The 21,056-nt window shown below is 59.0% G+C and overlaps 1 protein-coding gene across 1 annotated transcript; it reads right to left on the reverse strand.

Moving 5' to 3' along the window:
* Positions 1–3,134: 3,134 nt before the first annotated feature.
* Positions 3,135–14,690, reverse strand: LOC144942805 (solute carrier family 2, facilitated glucose transporter member 1-like). Its single transcript, XM_078869770.1, has 11 exons — positions 14,239–14,690; positions 10,604–10,702; positions 10,250–10,410; positions 9,717–9,841; positions 9,143–9,258; positions 8,746–8,908; positions 8,193–8,380; positions 7,919–8,023; positions 7,360–7,461; positions 6,833–7,036; positions 3,135–6,285 (listed from the first exon to the last, which is right to left on the reverse strand). Exons 1-11 carry the CDS (start codon positions 14,257–14,259, stop codon positions 6,079–6,081), a joined length of 1,491 nt encoding a protein of 496 aa, XP_078725896.1. The 5' UTR covers positions 14,260–14,690; the 3' UTR covers positions 3,135–6,078.
* Between the last annotated feature and the right edge of the window lie 6,366 nt (positions 14,691–21,056).

A 21,056-nucleotide genomic window follows, 5' to 3' on the forward strand; every position in this document is an offset into this window, starting at 1 on the left:
ACAGACGCACCATGCAAATAGCATCGCACGAGTGACGGTGTTAGACACCGTTCAACGCTCCCATTATTACATCAATCAGTATGTACAATGCAGTTGTAACGCATGCCACACAAGAAAGCGTTACGACCACTTCCACAAGCCGACGATCATACCGCGTGCTCTGGGTCCTAGACTCTGCCCGTGGCGCGAGCGCGGACATCGCGCATTAAAACGCAGCTCGCGTTGAGCAGTTCTAGCAAATGTTTCTAAATGTAAATACTTTGCGCCTTAGTGCTGTTCGCCTCTTGGCGTCCTCTGGTCTAACACCGGTGAGAGACAAAGCCATACAACGGAGGCCGTTCCCGCTGCAGGCCAATAAAAGTCTCAAGGACAACGCTGACATTGTCTAAGCGCGTGTGTTTTGCATATTTCGCCACGAGTGCCAATGCGATGGGTGTCCATTGGATGTTTCATCCGAAACACCTCCTCCTGCAATTATTGCCGCGAAGGCCATGCCCTTTCGAAAGCAGTCGCCATGAAAAACAACGCATCGAACAAGTTGTGTGGGGGTTATCGATTTAGCGGAGACATTGTAAGATATATGGCACACAACACATTACACGTTCAAATTGAGTGCGTTCGAAGGTGCGTGTGGTGCATGCCAGGCGTTGAATCCCTGCCCTTGGCTGGTATCCACATCTGTAAATATTCTAGAGCGCGGAGCGGGTGCCCGAATCCTGGAGTTGAGCCACTACAGACCGGTTCTTTACGAGTAACAGCCGTCGTGTCGACCAAAGGGCTTCCCCGAGTCAAGGAAAGGACACGGACACCATGCAGCAAGGTGACCGTCAGAGCAATCAAACCAAATGAGTCGTTGTTCAGACCATCGTTGAACCACCACCCAACAACACAAACAAACCGCGAGAAGCTTTGGGCTTCAGTCCACGTTAAAGACCAGGACACGAGCGCAAAGCATGGCAGTGGACATTCCCAGGGGTGGGGTGATCTAGGCCCTACAGGTGGGGGTCCCAGATGCCGCCCGTGCACCCAGCGCTGTGCAGGACACTGGGAGTCAATGGAAAGGAGTCACGGACTGCGGCTTGGTGGACTCTGGAACTGTGTGTCAGATGGAGCTTTTACCAAGTGGGGTTACTGCACAAATCTAGAGTTACTGGACAGGTTTCCCTCCACTAGCGAGGCGCGGCCACTCGGCAGCTGCTGCTGCTGCAGCCGCCATCGACACCTCTTTGTGATGTCATGCAGGCAGCGCGCGCGGGCAGAGGGCCCCGTCACCACGACGAGGTGCACACCGCTCCACCGTGAACCTGCCGCGGGCTCCTTGCCTGGTGCCCCCTCGACCCTCCCCCCTCGACCCCCCCCTCGACCCCCCCCTCGACCCCCCCCTCGATCCCCCCCCCCTCGACCCCCCCCCCTCGACCCCCCCCCTCGACCCCCCCCCTCACTCGATCCCCCCCCTCGATCCCCCCCCCTCGACCCCCCCCCCCTCGATCCCCCCCTCGACCCCCTCCCCTCGACCCCCTCCCCTCGACCCCCTCCCCTCGACCCCCTCCCCTCGACCCCCCCCCGACCCCCTCCCCTCCCCTCGACCCCCTTCCCTCGACCCCCTCCCCTCGACCCCCCCCCGACCCCCTCCCCTCGACCCCCCCCCCGACCCCCTCCCCTCGACCCCCCCCCCCGACCCCCTCCCCTCGACCCCCCCCCCCCGACCCCCTCCCCTCGACCCCCTTCCCTCGACCCCCTCCCCTCGACCCCCCCCATGAGATGATCGGAGATTAGAGGTAATTGGTGATTGGCCCGGTGCGCACGTGGATGGTCACGTGGTAATGTTGTGAAACTGCCTTTCCGTGGGCTGCGAGGAGGAGCCGCACCGAGGCTCATCTGTCCGTTCTGTATGGGATCGAGCAGCGCTCTTCACTCGTCGCCGATAAGACATGATGGGTGTGAGGGCAGCCACACATTTGAAACCATCGGTGGTTTGACAGCAGCACGATGACGCCGATGACGATGATGGGGTTGTGTTTTCACCATTTGTGTATTGTCAGGGACTGCACTAAAGGCCACCAGGCGCCGCCAGTGGCCCTGGGCCTTGCAATGAAGAGCACCGGGATAGAGTGCTGCCCCCCATCGCACGCGTGGGACATGGGCCCGCATCGGCTGTTCCCTCACTATGTAGTCCAGCAATGTTCTTGCTTGGCCCCGGCATGCATCAATGATGTTGCGTGGATGCGCCGATGACAGAACACAAATCTAGAACAGAACAGCGTGTTGGTAATTACAAGCCCATCGGCTGCACAAAAATCTAGCAGCTTCCTGCCGTTTTTATCGAGCTGATCTGGCCTATGCCTTCCAATCACTCCAGACCAGGTGCCAGCATCGTGACCAACTCAGGCATTGAAGTCACCCAACAAGATGACTATCCCGAGGGACCACTTTAGCGAGCACCTGTGACAGGTCATAGAAGGCATCTGACTCGTCAGCCTTCCCTGCATCCCTCCACGGATGTTCGTCTTCAGTGGGGGCATAAGGAACCACGACCACCACTCCTCGCCTCTGGTTGACGGGAAGGCGAGCCAAAAGTAGCCTGGGGCTTAAAGCTTCCCACACCTCACTGCCACACTCTGACACCCCCTTCATTATTTTGTTCAGAAGAGCCACACCCGGTTGCTTGGCAGTCTCCTGCCCCGAGTAGAGGGCTGTCCACCCCTCATGGTGGCAGAAGCCAGAACCGGTCCACCGGACCTCCTGAATGCCACAGAGATCCAGGCGGTACCAGTCCAGCTCCCGACAGAGGAGTGGCAGCCTCTCCGCAATGAGCGTTCAAACATTCCACGTGGCCATACGCAGTGATTTTGTTGTTGTTTCTGGAGGAGCCCCGAGGGTAAGGATTTAGTCTCCTGGCTCCGCCAATTGGGGTTTGGCCAGGAGACGTCATAGATGCCTTTCCCCCAGCACAAGCTTATTAATTAATTTTTCGACGTGGTTTAGCGCTCACACACTCACCCTGCACAACAGGGCAACGTCACACACAACCCAGGCAGAGAAGGAGGCCTAGTCGGGAAGCCATACCCCCCCAGCGGCCCTGCCGCCCATCCCATGGCGATGCATGAGCCCAGGAAGTGCGACACAAGAAGACACGAAGCCGGTGTGTGTTGGTTCTATACACCTAGGAGATATTTACTTCGACACGGGCACACACACACACACGTCATCTTTGTAAACACTGGCAGAATAATTACACGGATCTCGTATTTACAATCGGGTTTTCGTGCCTCTCTCACGACACAAGCGCACTCTACACTGGAGGGGGGGGGGTAGGCCATCAACAAGCCAGCGCGTCACGTTCACGAGTTACACGCCGCACGCACCCGATGATTGTTAAACCACCTGCCCACGTGCAGCACTGAGCACCGTTTCTAATGGAGGTCTAGTTGTGTGTGTGTAAGTGGGTGTTCGAGTGACCTATATATATAGACATTAAAAAAAATAAAGTGTTAATGTTATTCTGTTGTAGGTGTGTTTGTGGGTGCAGAGTCATCGTTAGAATTCGTGTGCCCGTGCGTGCCAGCCTTCATTGGATGCTCGCCAACAGCACTTGACCCAGCAGGTCTGTGAAGGCTATACGGGGGATCTTTGTCTTGGGCGCACGGTGTCGTCGCGCTCTTGGCTTCAACACGCGCACTCGCTCACATCTCACACGTGGGACGCGTTTAATAATCATCATCGGGCGCGCGCAGCTCGTACACTTTTTTTTTGTACACTTTTAAACGGAGAGCGGGTGAACACTGAAGAGGCGGTCGCGAGGTGGGGGTCGGCGGGTGGCGAGGGCGGGAGGCGTGGGAATAATATCCTTGGACGTGACCAGACTGTTGCGCACGGGATGGACACACGAAGCGTGCGCCACAAAGATCCTCCTCCGTGTCGCCGCTAACAGACTGCGGGGGGGGGGCAAGTGCTCTTAGCGAGTACTTGTTAAGGCCGGAACGGCACACGAGGGGGTGGAGGGCCATCACCACGCCCAACCGCCTTTGTCTCCCCAGTGCTTATATTTACACATCAGGTACTCAATTAAAAGGACGAGTCGACCTATGGGAGGCCCAGGACCGGTTCGGATCATCGCCACGGATGTTTGCCGTGAGCGGGAATCGAACTGGAGTCGCCCGGGTTCTGTAGTGCAGCGTGCTAACCGTTGCACCACCACTCCCCAGACATGTGCCACCTGGCACACACAACAACACGTGGCACACACAACAACACCACCACGTGGCACACACAACAACACCACGTGGCACACAACGTGGCACAAACACAACACCACGTGGCACAAACACAACATACCAACCACCACGAAGGGTCAGGTACAGGGGTCAGGGTACGGGGGTCAGGGTACGGGGGTCAGGGTACGGGGGCGCTATCGGACCTCGTGCCACCGCATGGGCTCGGGATGGAGGCAAACCGAGCACCAATGTCTCCTCTCTGACTCGACAAGGAGAATCGGCATCTCCATGGGGACACGACGGTGTAGGCCGAGGAGGTATGGTAGGGCCATTCACTAGGCGGCCTTTCGCTTGGCACTCAAAACACGTGGGGGGGGGGGGTTCGACACCGCCACCTCGGCTAGGGTTACAGGCTGCACCCCCTTCCAAGCAACCAATGACGTGGGAGTTACGGTCGACGTTGGGCACGTGGTCACAATGGAGCTCTAGGACTGTGTACTGCGATTGGCAGGTGGGTTAGACCTTTCCACAGATACACAAAGACAAAGATCCCCCCAACAGCCTTAACAGACTGTTGTGGGGGAAAGTGCTGTTATCGAGCACCTATGGAGGCCAGCACGGCACACGAAGGGGTAGGTGGCCAGCACCACACTCGGCCGGCCTTTGTCTCCCCGGTGGCGATGTTGAGTCGACCTAAGGAGAGGCCCAGGACCGGTTAAAATAATCGTCACTGGTGTTGGTGGCCGTGAGCATGAATCAAATTCGGGTTCGCCGGGTTCGTAGCGCAGCGTAGCGCTAACCGCCGCGCTACCGCAACCCACACAACACACAGAGACACACGCAAACATGCGTACAAAGACATCAATGTGCCGACTATTGAGACACGTGAGCAAACAGATACCAGACGGACACAGGGAGGGGCCGAGACGGACGGGCGTTGCCGCGCGGCGAGCGCAAGAGCAGCGTCGACCTTCGCGCGACGAGCGGCAACAACCACGAAGCTGTGCAAATCGCGAGGGGCGGCGTCCGGGAATGGGACTAGACTCAGAGGTATACAGGGTGTGGTGGTGAACCACTCGCACTAGAAGTCTTATTCAAGTTTTTAAATCACTTTAACAATAGTTATTATTCATATTATATTCTCTCTTTATTTTGTTTTCCCCTATCCATAATTCATTTAAGCTACTTAAAAAATAAATTCTTTAAAACCCCGCGTTTTTTTGTTTGTCGTTCGATCGTTTTGCTAGACGCGCTCCGCTTCGTCGTGAACCACACCTTGAACTGACGTTGAACCGACGTTAAAAAGAACAACAAAACGTACCGACATTCAAACGCGGGTCCGTGTCTGCGATAAATAGCGGTGACGGCGGTTAGTGCGTACAAAACGCAAACGGCAAATAAGTTACGAGCAACGGCTATTGACACGAGCGTGCTATGTACAGGGTACAGGGAGAGGGGGGGCCACTCCGGTGTCTGGCAGGGGGGCACCCAGGTGAGGGATGGGGTGGGGGGGGGATTCATAGCCCCCACCCCCCCCCCCCAAATCAACTCGACTCACCCCAGCTCAGCCGATTACCATAAAAACCACGCGACTCTGCGACACGCAAAGTCCACGTGGTCGCGACGTCGCGACGGCTCGCGCCCCCTCCCCCCGGAGCCCCACCCCCTCCCCCCGGAGCCCCACCCAGACAACGAGGCCCAGGAATGGGCCCTGCGTGGAGGCGGTGGGGATGGGGGGGGGGTGGCGGCACCTCTCCGGTATCGGGCCGGAGGCGACGGCCGCGGCGCCTCGGAGTTGCGGAGAAGGGCGGGGATGGCGCTGGTGGTGGCCGGGCCCGAGGGTGCGTGTGGGCGTCGAGGAGCCTCACACCCGCGAGTCCCCGTTGCCCTCGCTGAGGTGGTTCAGCTCGTCGGTGGGCGCCGCCTTGGCGCCGCCGGCCTTGTCGCGGAATCCCGACGCGATGTCGTCGAAGGTGCGGCCCTTCGTCTCGGGCACTTTGAAGTAGGTGAAGACGAAGAAAAAGACGAGGAAGCAGGTGAACACCACGAACACGTAGCTCCCCAGCAGCTCCTGCGGTGGCAGAGAGGAAGGGGGGGGGATGGAGACGGGGCCGTTATCACCACGCACGTCGCCACCACCGGCACGGTATCGCGGGATAAAACTCGCAGTGACCTGCTGCTCGCAAGCTCTCCCGGGGGGGTCTATCAGGCCTGCGGTGGGCGACACTCGTCCCGCCGAGACGAGGGGACGTTCCCTTGCGGTGGCCGGGCCTCGGTGCGTCTACGGGGTAGAGGAGGGCGGCTCGTCTGGGCTGCCAACCCCCTCCTGAAAGCGGGAAACCCCGACAGCGGCCGACTACGCGATGACGTCACCGGACTCCGCCCGCCACCTCCCGTCCAGCGGCACACTTCGGAGAACAGAGGCGAGGGGGCGTCTTCCCCACGACCATTTCCACCTCCTCCGATTACTCTCAACGCAACCCGCTCGCTCTCACTCGTGGCTCTCCCCGCCGCCGCCCACACCACCTCCTCGCAACTCCACCGACCACCCCTGCGCCACCCTCCCCCCTGCCCCACCCCCCCTGCTCCCCCCCCCCCGGCACGGCGCGTGGGCCCACCTGCACGTATGGGAAGCACATGGCCACGAGGAAGTTGGACGTCCAGTTGGAGAAGCCGGCGACGGCGACGGCCGCGGGCCGCGGGCCCTGGCTGAAGAGCTCTGAGACGATGAACCACGGGATGGGGCCCGGCCCGATCTCGAAGAACGCCACGAAGCCGAAGATGGCCACGATGCTCACGTAGTTCATCCACGACGCGCTCGCCTGATTGGTCGATCGGGGGTGGGGGGGGGCACGGAGAGATCAGCGAAGTGCGGTCAGCCACGGTGTGCATTTGTTTTTGTGACAAAACACTTGCCCGGCCAGATTACCCACAGTTCCGAGGCCTTGTTGCGGAGGCACGGGCTGCACCATCGGTACCACCCCCACAACCCCTTCCCCCCCCCTCGAGTGGTGCGTGGGGTGGTGCTGTGTGTTGTGTGGTGCGGTGTGCGTTGCGTGGTGCGGTGCTGTGTGGTGAGGTGTGTGCTGCGTGGTGCGGTACTGTGTGTTGTGCGGTGCGTGGTGCAAGACGACGGCTCCCTCACCTGCAGGACGAGTGACAACGTCATGGCGATGCTGCACGCGGCCATGCCGGCCAGGCCAACGAGGTGCAGCGAGCGACGGCCCGCACGCTCCACCAGGAACAGCTGAGCGATGCACGCACACACACGCGCAGAGACACAGACGGAGGGGGGGGGGGGACACGGTGTCAGAGCCGTCGCAGGGGAACTCGCGCCGCGTCGTCGCTCACGCCGAGTGGGAGATGCAACCCCAACGAAAAGCTGGGGACAGAAACCACGCCAGCACGCGGCCGTGCAACGCTAGGCAACGCTAGGCAACGCTAGGCAACGCTAGGCAACGCTAGGCAACGCTTCCACCGGTTTGGTCCGGTTATCGAGAGGGTAGGTTGGGGGGTCTCCCCAATAGGCGCACAACGTTACAGCGCTACGCGGCTCGTCACACCGGCTCCACGTTCCACAAGTTACTGCGGGAGCCCCGTTACGCCGTCTCGGCAGGTTCTGCCGACGGCTTAAATCTCGCGGCGAGCGCCGCTGGATTATCGCTGGGCGAGTGTGGCTGTGCGTGGTGGTGGTGGGGACTCACCGAGACCACGGTGAAGGCGACGTTGACGATGCCGGCGCCGATGGTGGCGTAGACCGGCTGCGACACGCCGGCATTCTTGAAGATCCCCGTTGAGTAGTAGAAGATCTGGGAGGGGAGGGAAGGAGCGCGTCATTACCACCGTCACCATCACCATCATCGTCACCACCACCACCACAGATCACCGCCCGACATGACCGCCACGGTTGCCACGGCCACCGCCATCACCACCACCGCCATCACCACCACCACCACCAACCGCCACACCGCCACTCACCGCGTTGATGCCGGACAGCTGCTGCGAGAGCTGCAGCATGACGGCGACGATGATGGCCTGCCGGTAGTCGATGCTGCGGAAGAGGTCGGGGATCGCGACCTTGGGCACCTGCTCCATGCGCCGGTGCTCCTCGCGCATCTCGCGCATGTCGTCGTTCACGTCCGTCGTGCCGCGCAGCTTCACCAGCGCTGCACGCGCCACACGCAACACGCGGCGTTAACGCACGTGCACGCCACACACACGCAACAAGCACGCCACGCACACGCAACAAGCACGCGGCGCTAACGCCATGTGCACGCCACATGCGAGCGAGCGAGCGAGCGCCCAGCCACCAAGCACCGTGAACTAAAGTCGGCACATTTCTGGTCGGCTCAACGAGGATAGATGGCGAGCTGCCAGTGCCTCCCTCCGTGGGCCTGATGCAGTGGCTGGTGAGGCTAGTGAGGCAGGTAACTGAGGGAGCGACCGGCCGGTCAGTCAGGCGACCGGCCGGTGAGGAGTCAGACGCCTGGGGGAGCGCGCCTGGCCGTGCCCGGGGTGTGCCGCCGCTCACCGTCGCGCGCCTCGTTCTCCTTCTGCTTGTTGATGAGCAGGAAGCGCGGGCTCTTGGGGCAGAAGAAGAGGGCGACCGCCTGCACCACGGCCGGCACCACGGTGAGGCCCAGCAGCAGCGGCCACTGCTGCGCCGTGCCCAGCAGCGATTCCAGACCCAGCACCTGCGGCGGAGGAGCGGGGGGGAGGGGGGGGCGGAGGAGGGGTCAGCGCTGCCGTACGTCGAGGTCGCGCGTCGGGTCAAAAGGTCGAGTCGGCAGTTTGGAGGTCGCGTCGCAGAGGCCGGGTCGCAACACCGAGCCGGAACATCGCGGCACCGGATGGGGTCGCGGGGTCGCGGGGTCGCAGGGTCGGTGTCAGGGGGATGGAATCGGGGTGATGGGGTCGTGGCGGGTTACCTGTGCCACCAGGATGCCAATGACGAGGCTGAGCTGGTGCAGGGTGCCCATGGCGCCTCGCAGGGACGTGGGAGAGATCTCCCCCACGTACATCGGCACGAAGCCCGACAAGAGGCCTGCGCACGGGGGAGGGGCGGGGACATGGGGACGCACACTCAGTACCGCTATTCTAACCCGCAGCCCGCACCGCGCATAGCCGGGGAGAGAAGAGAATCGACAACAATTTAAAGCGCCGCGTGTTCAGAGGAGAGCCGCCGTGACTTCCGTGCGCTGCGCGTGCACGGCGCACGGCGCCTCACGAGGGGGCGCTGCAGCCCCAGCCTCGAGGCATCGACTTTGAGTGGCCAGGCGAGGGGACCAGACCGTGAGACTGGATCTGTTGTGGCGCTGGCGACACGTGTGTCCCCCCCGTGTCCCCCCCCGTGTCTCCCCCATGTCCCCCCCCCCCGTGCCCCCCCCCCCGATCTCCCCCCCCGTGTCCCCCCGATCTCCCCCCATGTCCCCCATCTCCCGCCACGTCCCCCCCATGTCCACCTGTGTCCCCCGTGCGTCTCCGCAGTGTGTCTCCGCTCACCACAGTGGATGCCGATGATGAACCTGCCGACGATGAGCAGCTCGAAGGAGCTGGCCAGCTTGGTGAACGCCATGCACACCCCGCCGATCACGGCCAGGATGTTGTTGACAAGCATCGAGTTCCTCCTGTGGCGGGGTGGGGGGGGGCACACGGAGAGGGGGATGACGACGCGCGGTCGTGCATGCGCAGCGCCCCTGAAGACTGCTGGGGCAAGTGCTGCCCACGAGCGCCTACGAAGGTGGGCACGGCATCACGAGGGAATGGGTGGCCGCACCACGCCCGGCCGCCTCTGTTTCCCGAGTGCCGGTGTTTACACGTCGCACCAGGTACTCGTCGGAGGCCAAGTTGGCCTAGGGGAGCCTCAGGACTGGTTCGAATGATCGCCATCGTTATCGGTCGCGAGCGGCAAGTCGCTGACCACTACACGACCGCTCCCCGTGAAAACACTTGCTCACACTCACATGTGCACACGCTCACACTCACGCTCACACACACACGCTCACACACACACGGTCACACACACTCGTGCTCACCTGCCGAATCTGTTGACAAAGAGCCCCACGGAGAAGGCCCCGATCATGCCGCCGACAGTGAAGATGGCCACGGTGGACGACCACAGAGTGGTGAGCGTCGACTTCTCAACGGCATTGCCGTAGCGCTCGATCCACGTCTCGTTAAAAAACGACTGGATGATCTGTTTGCCGACACGGAGGGGAAAGAAGGGGTCACTCCTCGCGCCATGGAAAGGTGGAATTTTCCACCACGAACTCACAGCCCCTCCCCTCGCTCGAGACGCTCTCCGTTTAGTTTCATCGTAAAGATGTTGGCGATGCCGGTGGTGACGATGGTGACGATGGTGACGATGGTGACGATGGTGCGCGACTCGCCTGCTCGGGCGCGTTGATCACGCCGATGTTGTACCCGAACGAGAAGGAGCCCAGCACCGCCACGATCACCGAGAACACCAGCACAGGCGTCATCCGCGCCTACTCGCACACACAGGTGGGGGGGGCAAGGGGACACGAGGATGTTAATTATAGCGACGGCTCGCACGGGGACCGCCTCGCGAGTGTGCGGGAGCCAGCGCGGGGCCATCGCGGCGCGGGTTCGCGGGTTTTTTTTCCACTCCCAGTTTGCCGCGCCGTGCCGGAAACCGAACCACGACGCACTGCTGGCCGCACAATTCAAACCCGGATCTGGTCGATTCCGCTTTGGGGCCCAGCAGGGCCAGCGGCAGGGGGCTACCGAGACGTGCACTGCGGGCGACGTCGCTCCGTCTCCCTTCATTGGCGGGTGAGGGGTGCGGGTGGGTGGAGTGGCGAGCGGTGGTGCAGCGGTTAGCGCGCTGCGCTACGAACCCGGCGACCCGAGTTTGATTCCCGCTCACGGCCAACAACGGTGACGATTAATTAATTCCACCGGTCCTGGGGCCTCCCCTAGGTCGACTCGGCCACAAATTAGTACCTGGTACCACATTGTGTGCCGTGCGGGCCTTCACAAGTGCTCGCAAACAGCACTTGCCCCAAAAGTCTATTAAGGCTTTACAGGGGATCTTTGTTTTTGGTTGGGCGTGGATGTTTGGGTGTCAGTGGGCAGCACAGCCGGTGCCCATCTGGGGGTCATCTCAAGGTCGGGTCAACCCGTGACGCCTGCGGTTCTGGCGCCGTGGCCTTTCCCGTCAGCCAGGGAGCCTATCCACGATTCGCACGGACGGCCTCAAAGTGCACCTAGCCTGGCACAGGCGTTACTGGAGACATCGACGTCACGTAGCGGCGAACGGGGGGGGGGGGGGGGCTGTTGGAAGCGGAGGACTGCGATTGCGATGTCGTTCATCTACCGCCCCACGTGGAGCCTCGCCACAACCCAGGGCAGCAGGAGGGTCCGGCCACGTCGGGACGGTGTTTGGCCACGAATTCCATGGTACGGAGAGTTCTGGGGGGCTCCGTGTGGACGGAGAACACCGGAGACACCCCAGCAGCGTGCACGCGAGGAGGCACCCACAGGTGGCCGGGCCGGCTGCTCACTGCGTGGCCACGCAGTGACGGCGCTCATCACAGGCAGGGCGCGGTGATGCGCTCACACGAACAAAGATGCCCCCTGTATAGCCTGAACAGACTGCTGGGGCAAGTGCTGTTCGCGTGTAGCAGCACCTACGAAGGCCGGCACGGCACACGAGGGGGTGGGTGGCCAGCACCAGGCCCGGCCGCATTTATCTCCCCAGTGGCGATTTTTATACACCACACTAGCTTCTCTGCATTCACGCATGCGCAGGCAGATAAGTATGCTCACACGTACACCACACGGTGCATACGTTCATTCACACGCTGACAATCTAGCCCACGTACTCTCACATGCACGCATGCGCACGCGAGTGTGCGTGCGTGCAGCGGCTGCGATGCGCAAATTCGTTTAACCTTGGAGAGGCAGCCGGAAACGGAGCGTGCCGACTGCTGCTGCTGCAATTCCACTCGCACCAACACGAAACCCTCAGACCAACCCAAACCTCCTCCTTCTCACGCAGCCCTTGGCCACTCCACTGCTGGACGCATGGATGAAGGCCTGTGCTCTCACTCCCCACGGGTCGCGCCACCGGCTTGACCTCGCCACTGGCCGCGCGCGCGGGAGGCAGTGGCAGAACGAGCGTGGGGCCGGGAGTGAATGCCCCGCGAGTCGTGATGATGATGACGACACGGACGAACCTCTCCTGGACTGCGTGTGGTCACGGAGAGCCAGCGGGCGAGTTGCCAACTCGCTGCGATGTTCACATCTCGGCCGATGCGACGATGATGATGGTTGTTTTGTTGAGTGATGGTGCCAATGAGTGCCGTGTCACCGCAGTGCAACAGCAACTGGCGACACTCAACAATCTCGCACGGGAACTGGGTGCGTGCCCACAACATCAGAGCTCGGGAGACAAAGGCGGCCGAGCCGGTGTGCCCATCCACACACACGAATTGTTAAAGCACGCAGAGAGGAGGAGGACGAGTCTCCATGGCACTCACGACTTTCCGATCGCAAGACGCGCCGCCACAAGTCCTCGGGGGTTTGCTCCCCCCCTGCCACCCGCCCCCACCCCAGAGCCATCACAACCACCACCCAGCACCACCACATTCTCCCGCAGCACAGAGAGCGTGCAAGTTGCCACCCGTGGCTCGGAATGGCCATCGAAGTTCACAAGCCACGGGAGCTCAGCACCAACACCAGCACCACCAGCACCCACCACCACCACCACCAGGACCCAGCACCACCCAGCACCACCACCAGGACCCAGCACCAGCACCCAGCACCACCACCCAGCACCACCACCCAGCACCACCACCCAGCACCACCACCCAGCACCACCACCCAGCACCACCACCCAGCACCACCAGCACCCAGCACCACCAGCACCCAGCACCACCAGCACCACCACCACCACCCACAGCACCACCACCACCACCCAGCACCCTACAGCCATCACAACCACCACGACCACCCCACCAGCACCACCAGGACCCCACAGACACCACCCAGCACCACCACCACCATCCACCACCACCACATCCATCACCCCGACCCACCCCGGGACCCGCGCGCCCCGCGCTTTGCCGAGGGTATCGACTCTGGCGGAGGCGACGATGGGGGTAGTGGGGATGGTGGTTCGATGGGGGTAGTGGGGGTGGTGGTTCGATGGGGGTAGTGGGGGTGGTGGTGCGATGGGGGTAGTGGGGGTGGTGGTTCGATGGGGGTAGTGGGGGTGGTGGTGCGATGGGGGTAGTGGGGGTGGTGGTGCGATGGGGGTAGTGGGGGTGGTGGTGCGATGGGGGTAGTGGGGGTGGTGGTTCGATGGGGGTAGTGGGGGTGGTGGTGCGATGGGGGTAGTGGGGGTGGTGGTTCGATGGGGGTAGTGGGGGTGGTGGTGCGATGGGGGTAGTGGGGGTGGTGGTGCGATGGGGGTAGTGGGGGTGGTGGTTCGATGGGGGTAGTGGGGGTGGTGGTGCGATGGGGGTAGTGGGGGTGGTGGTGCGATGGGGGTAGTGGGGGTGGTGGTTCGATGGGGGTGGAGGCGATGCAGATGAAACGAGCCAATCGCGATGTGCCAGCGTCGCCACGAGGAGGCTCCGACAGCGCCCCGCGTGCCGCACAGAGACCCCGACCCCCCGTGCCCCACTGCCGCTGCGCCATGGGTGCCGAGTGGTTAGGGCTGAGTCTACCTAGGCGAGGCACGGGACCGGTGTCACGAATGCGCGCCAGCGCCTCCCGCAGGCGGTCCGAGTGTACAGTGCAGTGTACAGTGCGTTCAGACGACGTGGCGGGGCGCTGCCTCAATAATTAAACAACTCCCTGTGACAACCTCCACCCACCTCCACCCACCTCCACCACCGTCGCAACAACAAACCAACGAAGCACCACCCCTCCTTACACAACCCTAACACACAACCCCAACGCACAACCCACGTCTCGCGTCACCACCCACACCACACCACACGCCACACTACACACACTACACCACACTGCACACACCACACACACCACCACCCACCTTCTCTCCGGGCGACTCCATTGCGTTCGAGGGCGAGCGAGCTCTTGGCGAGGGCTATGTGAGTTGTGTAAGTTGTGTAACACGTATAAGACGTGTAAGTTGTGCGAGCTGTGTGAGTCTCCTCTTCTCCCCGCCGCTGATGGAGGACGCTGTTTGCTGCTCGACCAACTCTCGCCCCCGATACGACTCGAGCTTGAACCGCACCAACTCAAAAACGTGAATGCGTAAAAATGAATCTCTCTCTCTCAACAGCGGACTGTTGCCGTGAATAATTCTCGGCTACTGAATGTTCAAATTTCTATTACGCTCACTGTCTGTTTGTTGTTGTTGTTGTTATCGTTATACAACCTGCGGGTGAAGACTAGAGCTGTAAATGTGCTGTGATGGAGACGAAGCGAGAAGATTTGGCAGGAGCCGAGTTTGGGCGAGAGTCGCTCCCCTTGCCGGCTTTATAGACGAGACGCTGCGGGGCACGTCACGTGCCAGACCCAACCTCCACGCGGCCACGTGACGACTCGTGCCCCCCCACCCAGCCACCCCTCCCAGCCACCCCTCCCAGCCACCCCTCCCTCTCGACACGCCCCCTCGCTTGATCGCAGTCCTGCCCACCCCACCACCACCAACCCCTCTCTATTCAACAGCGTCATGCCCACACCACCACCACCAACCTCTATTCAACAATAATGGGTAGCGGTAGTGTAGCGGTTAGCGCGCTGCGCTATGAACCTAGCCTGAAATGAGTACCTGGTGTGGTGTGTAAACATCGCCACTGGGGAGACAAAGGCGGTCGGGCGTGGTGCTGGCCACCCACCCCCTCATGTACCGTTCCGGTCTTCATAGGTGCTCGCTAACAGCACTTGCCCCTACAGTCTGTTAAGGCTATACGGGGGATCTTTATGTACCAGTGTGCGGTGTGTGCGTTGGTTCAGGGGTTAGTGCGCTGCGCTACGAACCCAACGACCCCGACTTTCATTCCCGCTCACGGCCACCAACACCATGAGGATCACCTGAACCCAGTCCTGCGCCGCGCCTAAGTCGACTCAGCCTCATATGAGTTTATACGGTGCGATGTGTAACATTGCCGCGAGGGAGACAAAGGCGGCCGGGCGTGGTTCCGTGCCGGCATTCGTAGGTGCTCGCTAACAGCGCTTCCTCCTACAGTCCGTTCGGGCTACACGGGGGATCTTTGTGTGTATGCGTGCGTGATCGTCCGTGTGTGTGCGTGTGTGATTGTGCGTTCAGTGTGTGCGTGTGTGTGTGATTGTGCGTTCAGTGTGTGCGTGTGTGCGTGCGTGTCCGTGTCTAGGGAGCGGAGGCTCGTGAAGGACGGCCCCAGCTCGGCAGTTGGAGAGCAGAGGAGCGACGCTCACAACAACGAGCTGAGCGCAGGGCGGATAAAATGCAGCAAGTTGACACGATGGGCAGCACGGGTGGTGCATCTGGCAGTCATCTCAGTCGTTCGACCGATGGCACCTGTGTCTGTCCCGTGACCTGTCAGCGAGCCCTGACACTTCAGTGCCAGACTAGGTGCTCAAACGTGGAGACGTCAACCGCCATTTAGTAGCGAACGGCGATTGTTGTTGTTGTTGTGGGTAGCGGTAGCGTAGTGGTTAGCGCGCTGCGTTACAAACCAGGCAACCACGAAATCGTGCCTCCCCTAGGTCGACTCAGCCCACAATTTTGTTTTACCTGATATGGTTGTGTAAACCGGGGAGACAAAGGCGTCCGGGCGTGGTTAGTGTTTGGTGATCGCCACACCATCCAATGGATCCCGGCCTCTGCCTGCTCGCCAGGTGCTCGCCATCAGCTGATTCCCCAGCAGCTGTAACGGCTCTGGGGGGGGGGCTCGTGCCCTTCGTCGTGGCCAGCGGACCTCGAGATTCGCGTTCGGTTCCCTGGACCAGGCTGCAGCTACTGCTGCTGCTGCAGCTGCTGCTGCTACTACTGCTACTGCAGCTACTGCTGCTGCTACTGCTGCTACTGCGCCATCTCACGCGCGCTCCCCTATTGGACATTTGGGTAAATTATTCCCATCGCTCACCAGAGTCCGAACACAGATTCTGGATGTTGTTCTTCCGTACGGGCTGCTGATGTAGACAGTGCCGGATTATCCTCGTAGCACAAGTAGCTGCATGTGCTACGGGCCCCGCACTTTCAAGGGCCCTGCGCCAAATGCTTTCAAGCTATCAATTCCGGTTCAGTGATTCTGCACTTGCTCTATTACTATAGTACTATACCGCCTTCGACTTTCATGAACGACTGTGTGTTTAAGGTTAGCGATTTTTCGTATTATCTGGCTGTGTAGCAAATGAAAAAATACAATTACTTTACTATGCGAGTAAAAAATGTGTCTTTTAATATTTACGTGTTTTTTTTGTATTTAGGGCCGCTTTTTAACATCATATGCTACAGGCCCCGCACGAACTTAATCCGGCACTGGATGTAGACGCGGAGCAACGAGTCCAATTTGACATTCAGGTGGCCAAGCCCCGACAACCGCGTCAGGAGCAGCGGAGTGTATCGCTGCGGTGATGTCTCCTCCTTCGTGTGTGTGGATGATCGGAGCATTGCGTCGTTATACGTTGCACGGTGTCTGTTCTGGATGACCGCAGGCGCACACCGGATTCCGATGATTGATTCCGAGGAGAAACTCGACTGCGTTAAAAGCTGCATCGAAGCATCAAAGGCTCCGAAGACACTCCCCGCTATGTGAATGATAACGCGAGATGCAGTCAACATTGTTTTATTAAAACGGGGGTGGGGAGAGGAGGGTGGCGGAAGGGGGGTCCCTTCTATGCATATGTATACCAAGGTGTCATAATTGTTATAATTCTATGGGATTTCTCTCACCTTTTTGCTATTTCTGCTGCTTTTCAATATAATCGTCGGATTCCTGCAGTCGGCCGTTATGACACACGGAGAACGTGGATGGCTGCGAGCACGCGACAGAGTTAATCTCCTGCCATGAGCACAATTGTGACGCCTTCCAGTGTGCTGTCGGTAACGGCACGGGCTGCTCTCTAACCCCGCGTGCATTGCGTGGCACTGCGAATTGTAAGCGAATTGCTTGACTCAAAACAATAACATTTACTGAGCTCGGGCAACAGCAACAACAATGGCCTTTATCAATCGCTCGCTCCGCCCCTGAAATAATGATTGATTGTTGTTTTACAAACGAGTGAAACAGGCGTGCGTGTTCAACAATGGCATTCCTCCATTGTGTCTGGACTCGAACGCGTGTCCTTTTTGCCGCAATTGTGTTCCAAACGTTCTCTAAGTTGGTGCAATTACCCCGAGTCGCGAGAGACCGCCCGTGGAAGCGGGTACCACAGAACTGCTTCTGAAACGCTGCTCAGCCACACTGGGGCCGCTGCACTTTCACACGCAGCCTGCTCGGCAGAAATGCCCATCGCGTGGCAAGTCAAACTCACATTTTTATTTATTCTCCAAGCTGGAAGATTCTCCAATTTAAGCACACAAACAAACATAAAAAAATAAACAGTTTTTTTCGTGCAATCATCGGTGACTGAGAACCACCCTCAATAAATTCGGTTTCATCACGGGTGACCGCAGCCGGATGTGAACCCCAATCACGAAGCAGCAGCAGCAGCGACGTCTCGAGTTGACACGGGGAAGGGGGAAGCGTTCGGTAAACACCGCCGCTGCATCGTGCATGGAACACAGGCAGGGAGGGATGGAGGGGAGGAAGGGAGGGATGGAGGGGAGGGAGGGATGGAGGGAGGGAAGGATGGAGGGGAGGGATGGAGGGGAGGGAGGGAGGGAGGGGAGGGAGGGCCCTGCTGAGGCAGATGTGGGGGCCAAGGTGCCAGACCCCGGGCTAGCAGTGAAATTCTTGGTCCATGCGGCGACCTCTGCTTTCAAGGTATTGCGCGATCCGTATGCAATACGCGCGTGACGCCAATGGAGCCCACGCGCGTGTCTCATCGTAAAAACTCCGGGTCGACGGCACGGGCGGTTACACAAACCTTACACGTGCGAGAAGACATCGATCGCTCTGGTTATTTAAATTACAACTTTTATTTAATTCCCTTCATTCGGCCCGTCCTGAAGTAATTCGTTCAAAAATGAAAAGTTAAAATTCTGCAGCATTCTGTTAGTCCTGGTATCGAGTCGGATACATTGCGATGGAAGTCTAATTAATGTGTGATTGGGGTGGAGTGGTGGCACGGTCGTTGTTGGAACTTCGCGTTATGAACCTTGCGACCCGAACCACGGCTAATATCAGTGGCGAGTCATACAAAGAAACAGATTAGACGACGTTTCGGGCAATGGTCCTTATTTACAGCAACTTGAGAGGCCAGAGGGGTAGAGTGGACAAGAAGAGTTCTAGACCGCACTTGGTATACCACATTATATATTGATTGTACTTCATATCAAACCACATTAGGAAAAAAAACTCAGTTTGGCCGGCTTTCTGGAGGTACAGGCGGACGGTCACTTCCAACGGACGTGTGGGCGGCGCGTGAGAAAGACCCAGAAGCCGTCCGAATGAATCACGAAAATTCTCCTGTTCGATTTACAGCCGGCACGTAGTCACGTCCCCTCTGTCTGGATGTCATCATCGCTGACAGACAGCGGGCGGGCCGTGACCATTGAGCAGACGCGCACCCTCACGCGACGCGCACCGTTATCACTCCGCACTCAGTCATCACCTTGGCTGGCACCGCATCCGTTTGGAGTTCATCGCACCCTCGTCATTCCCACCGTGCGCTCGCGCGTGCTGATGTGCACGCTCGCGGCTTTCTGGGCGGGCCGGCTGCAGTGTGGTGGAGCGTGGTGGTCACGACGCTCGCTCTGAAATTCACAGCAAGGAGCGCACGAACCTGGGTTCGACTCCCCAACTCGGCCGCAATATTCCTGTGTGGAGTGTGTGTGTATGTGTGTGTGTGCGTTCTACCCCTGTTCTGCAGCGTGTGAGTGGAGTCTCTGTGTTCTTCCCCTGTTCCGGAGGGGTTTCCTCCCATAGCTAAAAGAAACACACACACACGTAGAATGTCACTGGCATTGCCTAAGTGCTGAAAAATCAACTGACGTATTACCAAATTGGGATCCACAGACGAGTTTGTATTCGCTTCAGGTCCCTCGATCGTGTTTGTCTCTTTGTCGTTTCGCTTGGCCAGGTCACTCTCGCAAAATATGTGAGACTCATCCCGGGTCTCTTGAGTTATCCCACTCCCGGTTAGATAATCTTGAGACACTTAGAACTCACCGTCACCACCTCGCTCACTTAATTTAGCCACTCACTCACCACCATCTCGCTCACCCACTCTATCAAATCGTTCACTCACCCACTCAATCGCCCACCTTTGAAAAACGAGTACTATAATCCTGGTATCTCGCCAAATCGGATTCCTCCAGTATAAACACAACAACATGTTCTGATTCTGAATTAAGACCAGAATCGTGACCTACGCTGTAGGATGGCGGTTGTGCATCTCCACCACTTGGCACCAGTCGCTTTCTCAGCGCGCGATCTCACTTGGCGGCCCTGGTCAACAACCCACGATTCCACTTTCATACCGACACACACACACGCACGGACTCGCTCGGCTTAGAGCCCGTCGGCCCCTTACACCCAGTGCCGGATTATCCTGGGAGCAAAAGTAGCTACATTTGTCGTAGCTACGGGCCCCGCACTTTCAAGGGCTTCTCGCTAAATTATTTCAAGCTATCAATTCCGGTTCACTGATTCTGCACTTGCTCTATTACTATAGTACTATACCGCATTCAACTTTTACGAACGACTGGGTGTTTAAGGATATCGATTTGTTATATTATCTGGCTGTATAGCAAATGAAAAAATACAATTACTTTATTGTGCGAGTAAACAATTTGCGCGTTTTAACATTTAAGTTGTTTTATTTAGGGTCCCTTTATAACACATGCTACAGGCCCCACACTAGCTTAGTCCGGTACCCGGGGTACACCCCCTCCCGACACCCACTGCCTTTCCAGCTGTTTCATTTCACCAGGCGAATGACCGCTGCGATGCGGTATTTTGTTGTTTGTTTGTTGTTGTTGTTCAGAGCCGTTTAAAAGCGTGATACAATGGCACTGTTGCTTGTGGATGCGTGTCTCGGCCGCTCAGTGCGGGGGGCGGGGGGGGGCGGGAGTCTCTTTCACTCTTGCGCACAACGCCAGCCTCGTTGCGACCTCAACATCCATGGCTCGCTACAACGCACGACCTCCTGCATACCAGGCGAGGTAGTTGACATCTCGCCACCGTTGGCACCCACGGACGGGGGTTACGGGGGGGGGGGCAATGAATGGGAAGGGTTCGGGGTTGGGGAGGGGGGAGCGAGACAGCTGCGCATGGCGAGGGTAGGGGGCGCGAGTGTGGGGGTCGCCAGACAGCAGCTGTTGGACGGAGACGTCGAGCGAGTTGTGTGTGGAGAGAGATTGTGAGTGGGGTGAGGCCGCAACGCGTTGTTAGAAGGCGCCGTTGTTGCGGCCTCACAGTCGCTGATACCACGCGCGGCTCCGGTCGCTGTGACCGCCACGTGTTAGAACGTGCAGTGTCACTGAGGGACTGTGTCTTGCTGTCCTGGTGTGGTCTGGGGTTGTTGTTGTTGTTTTTTATGCCTTGCTCCAAGTTTGCATTTGGTGTTTACAAATCGTCAGAAATGTATGTGCTTTTGCAATTTGTACTCATTTACTTTTAAATATTTCGTGACGTGCTTACCTTTTTTCTACCTTTCACTCATATATATTTGTTGCTATTGTTTGTTGATGTAACTCGCTGGACATCTGTGAAAAAACAGCTTCATAGTTAATCTGATTCCTCCTCCAGCCTTTAG

The sequence above is a fragment of the Lampetra fluviatilis genome, chromosome 28 (assembly GCF_964198595.1).
Source record: "Lampetra fluviatilis chromosome 28, kcLamFluv1.1, whole genome shotgun sequence".
Classification (NCBI taxonomy): Eukaryota; Metazoa; Chordata; class Hyperoartia; order Petromyzontiformes; family Petromyzontidae; genus Lampetra; species Lampetra fluviatilis.

Excerpts from the sequence above, each read along its gene's own strand:
- LOC144942805 (XM_078869770.1), bottom strand. The coding sequence starts at position 14,259 with ATGGAGTCGCCCGGAGAGAAG. Across the intron at positions 10,703-14,238 it reads TGGAGTCGCCCGGAGAGAAG|GCGCGGATGACGCCTGTGCT; the intron begins GTGGGTGGTGGT and ends GTGTGCGAGTAG. Across the intron at positions 8,381-8,745 it reads GGAGAACGAGGCGCGCGACG|CGCTGGTGAAGCTGCGCGGC; the intron begins GTGAGCGGCGGC and ends TGGCGCGTGCAG.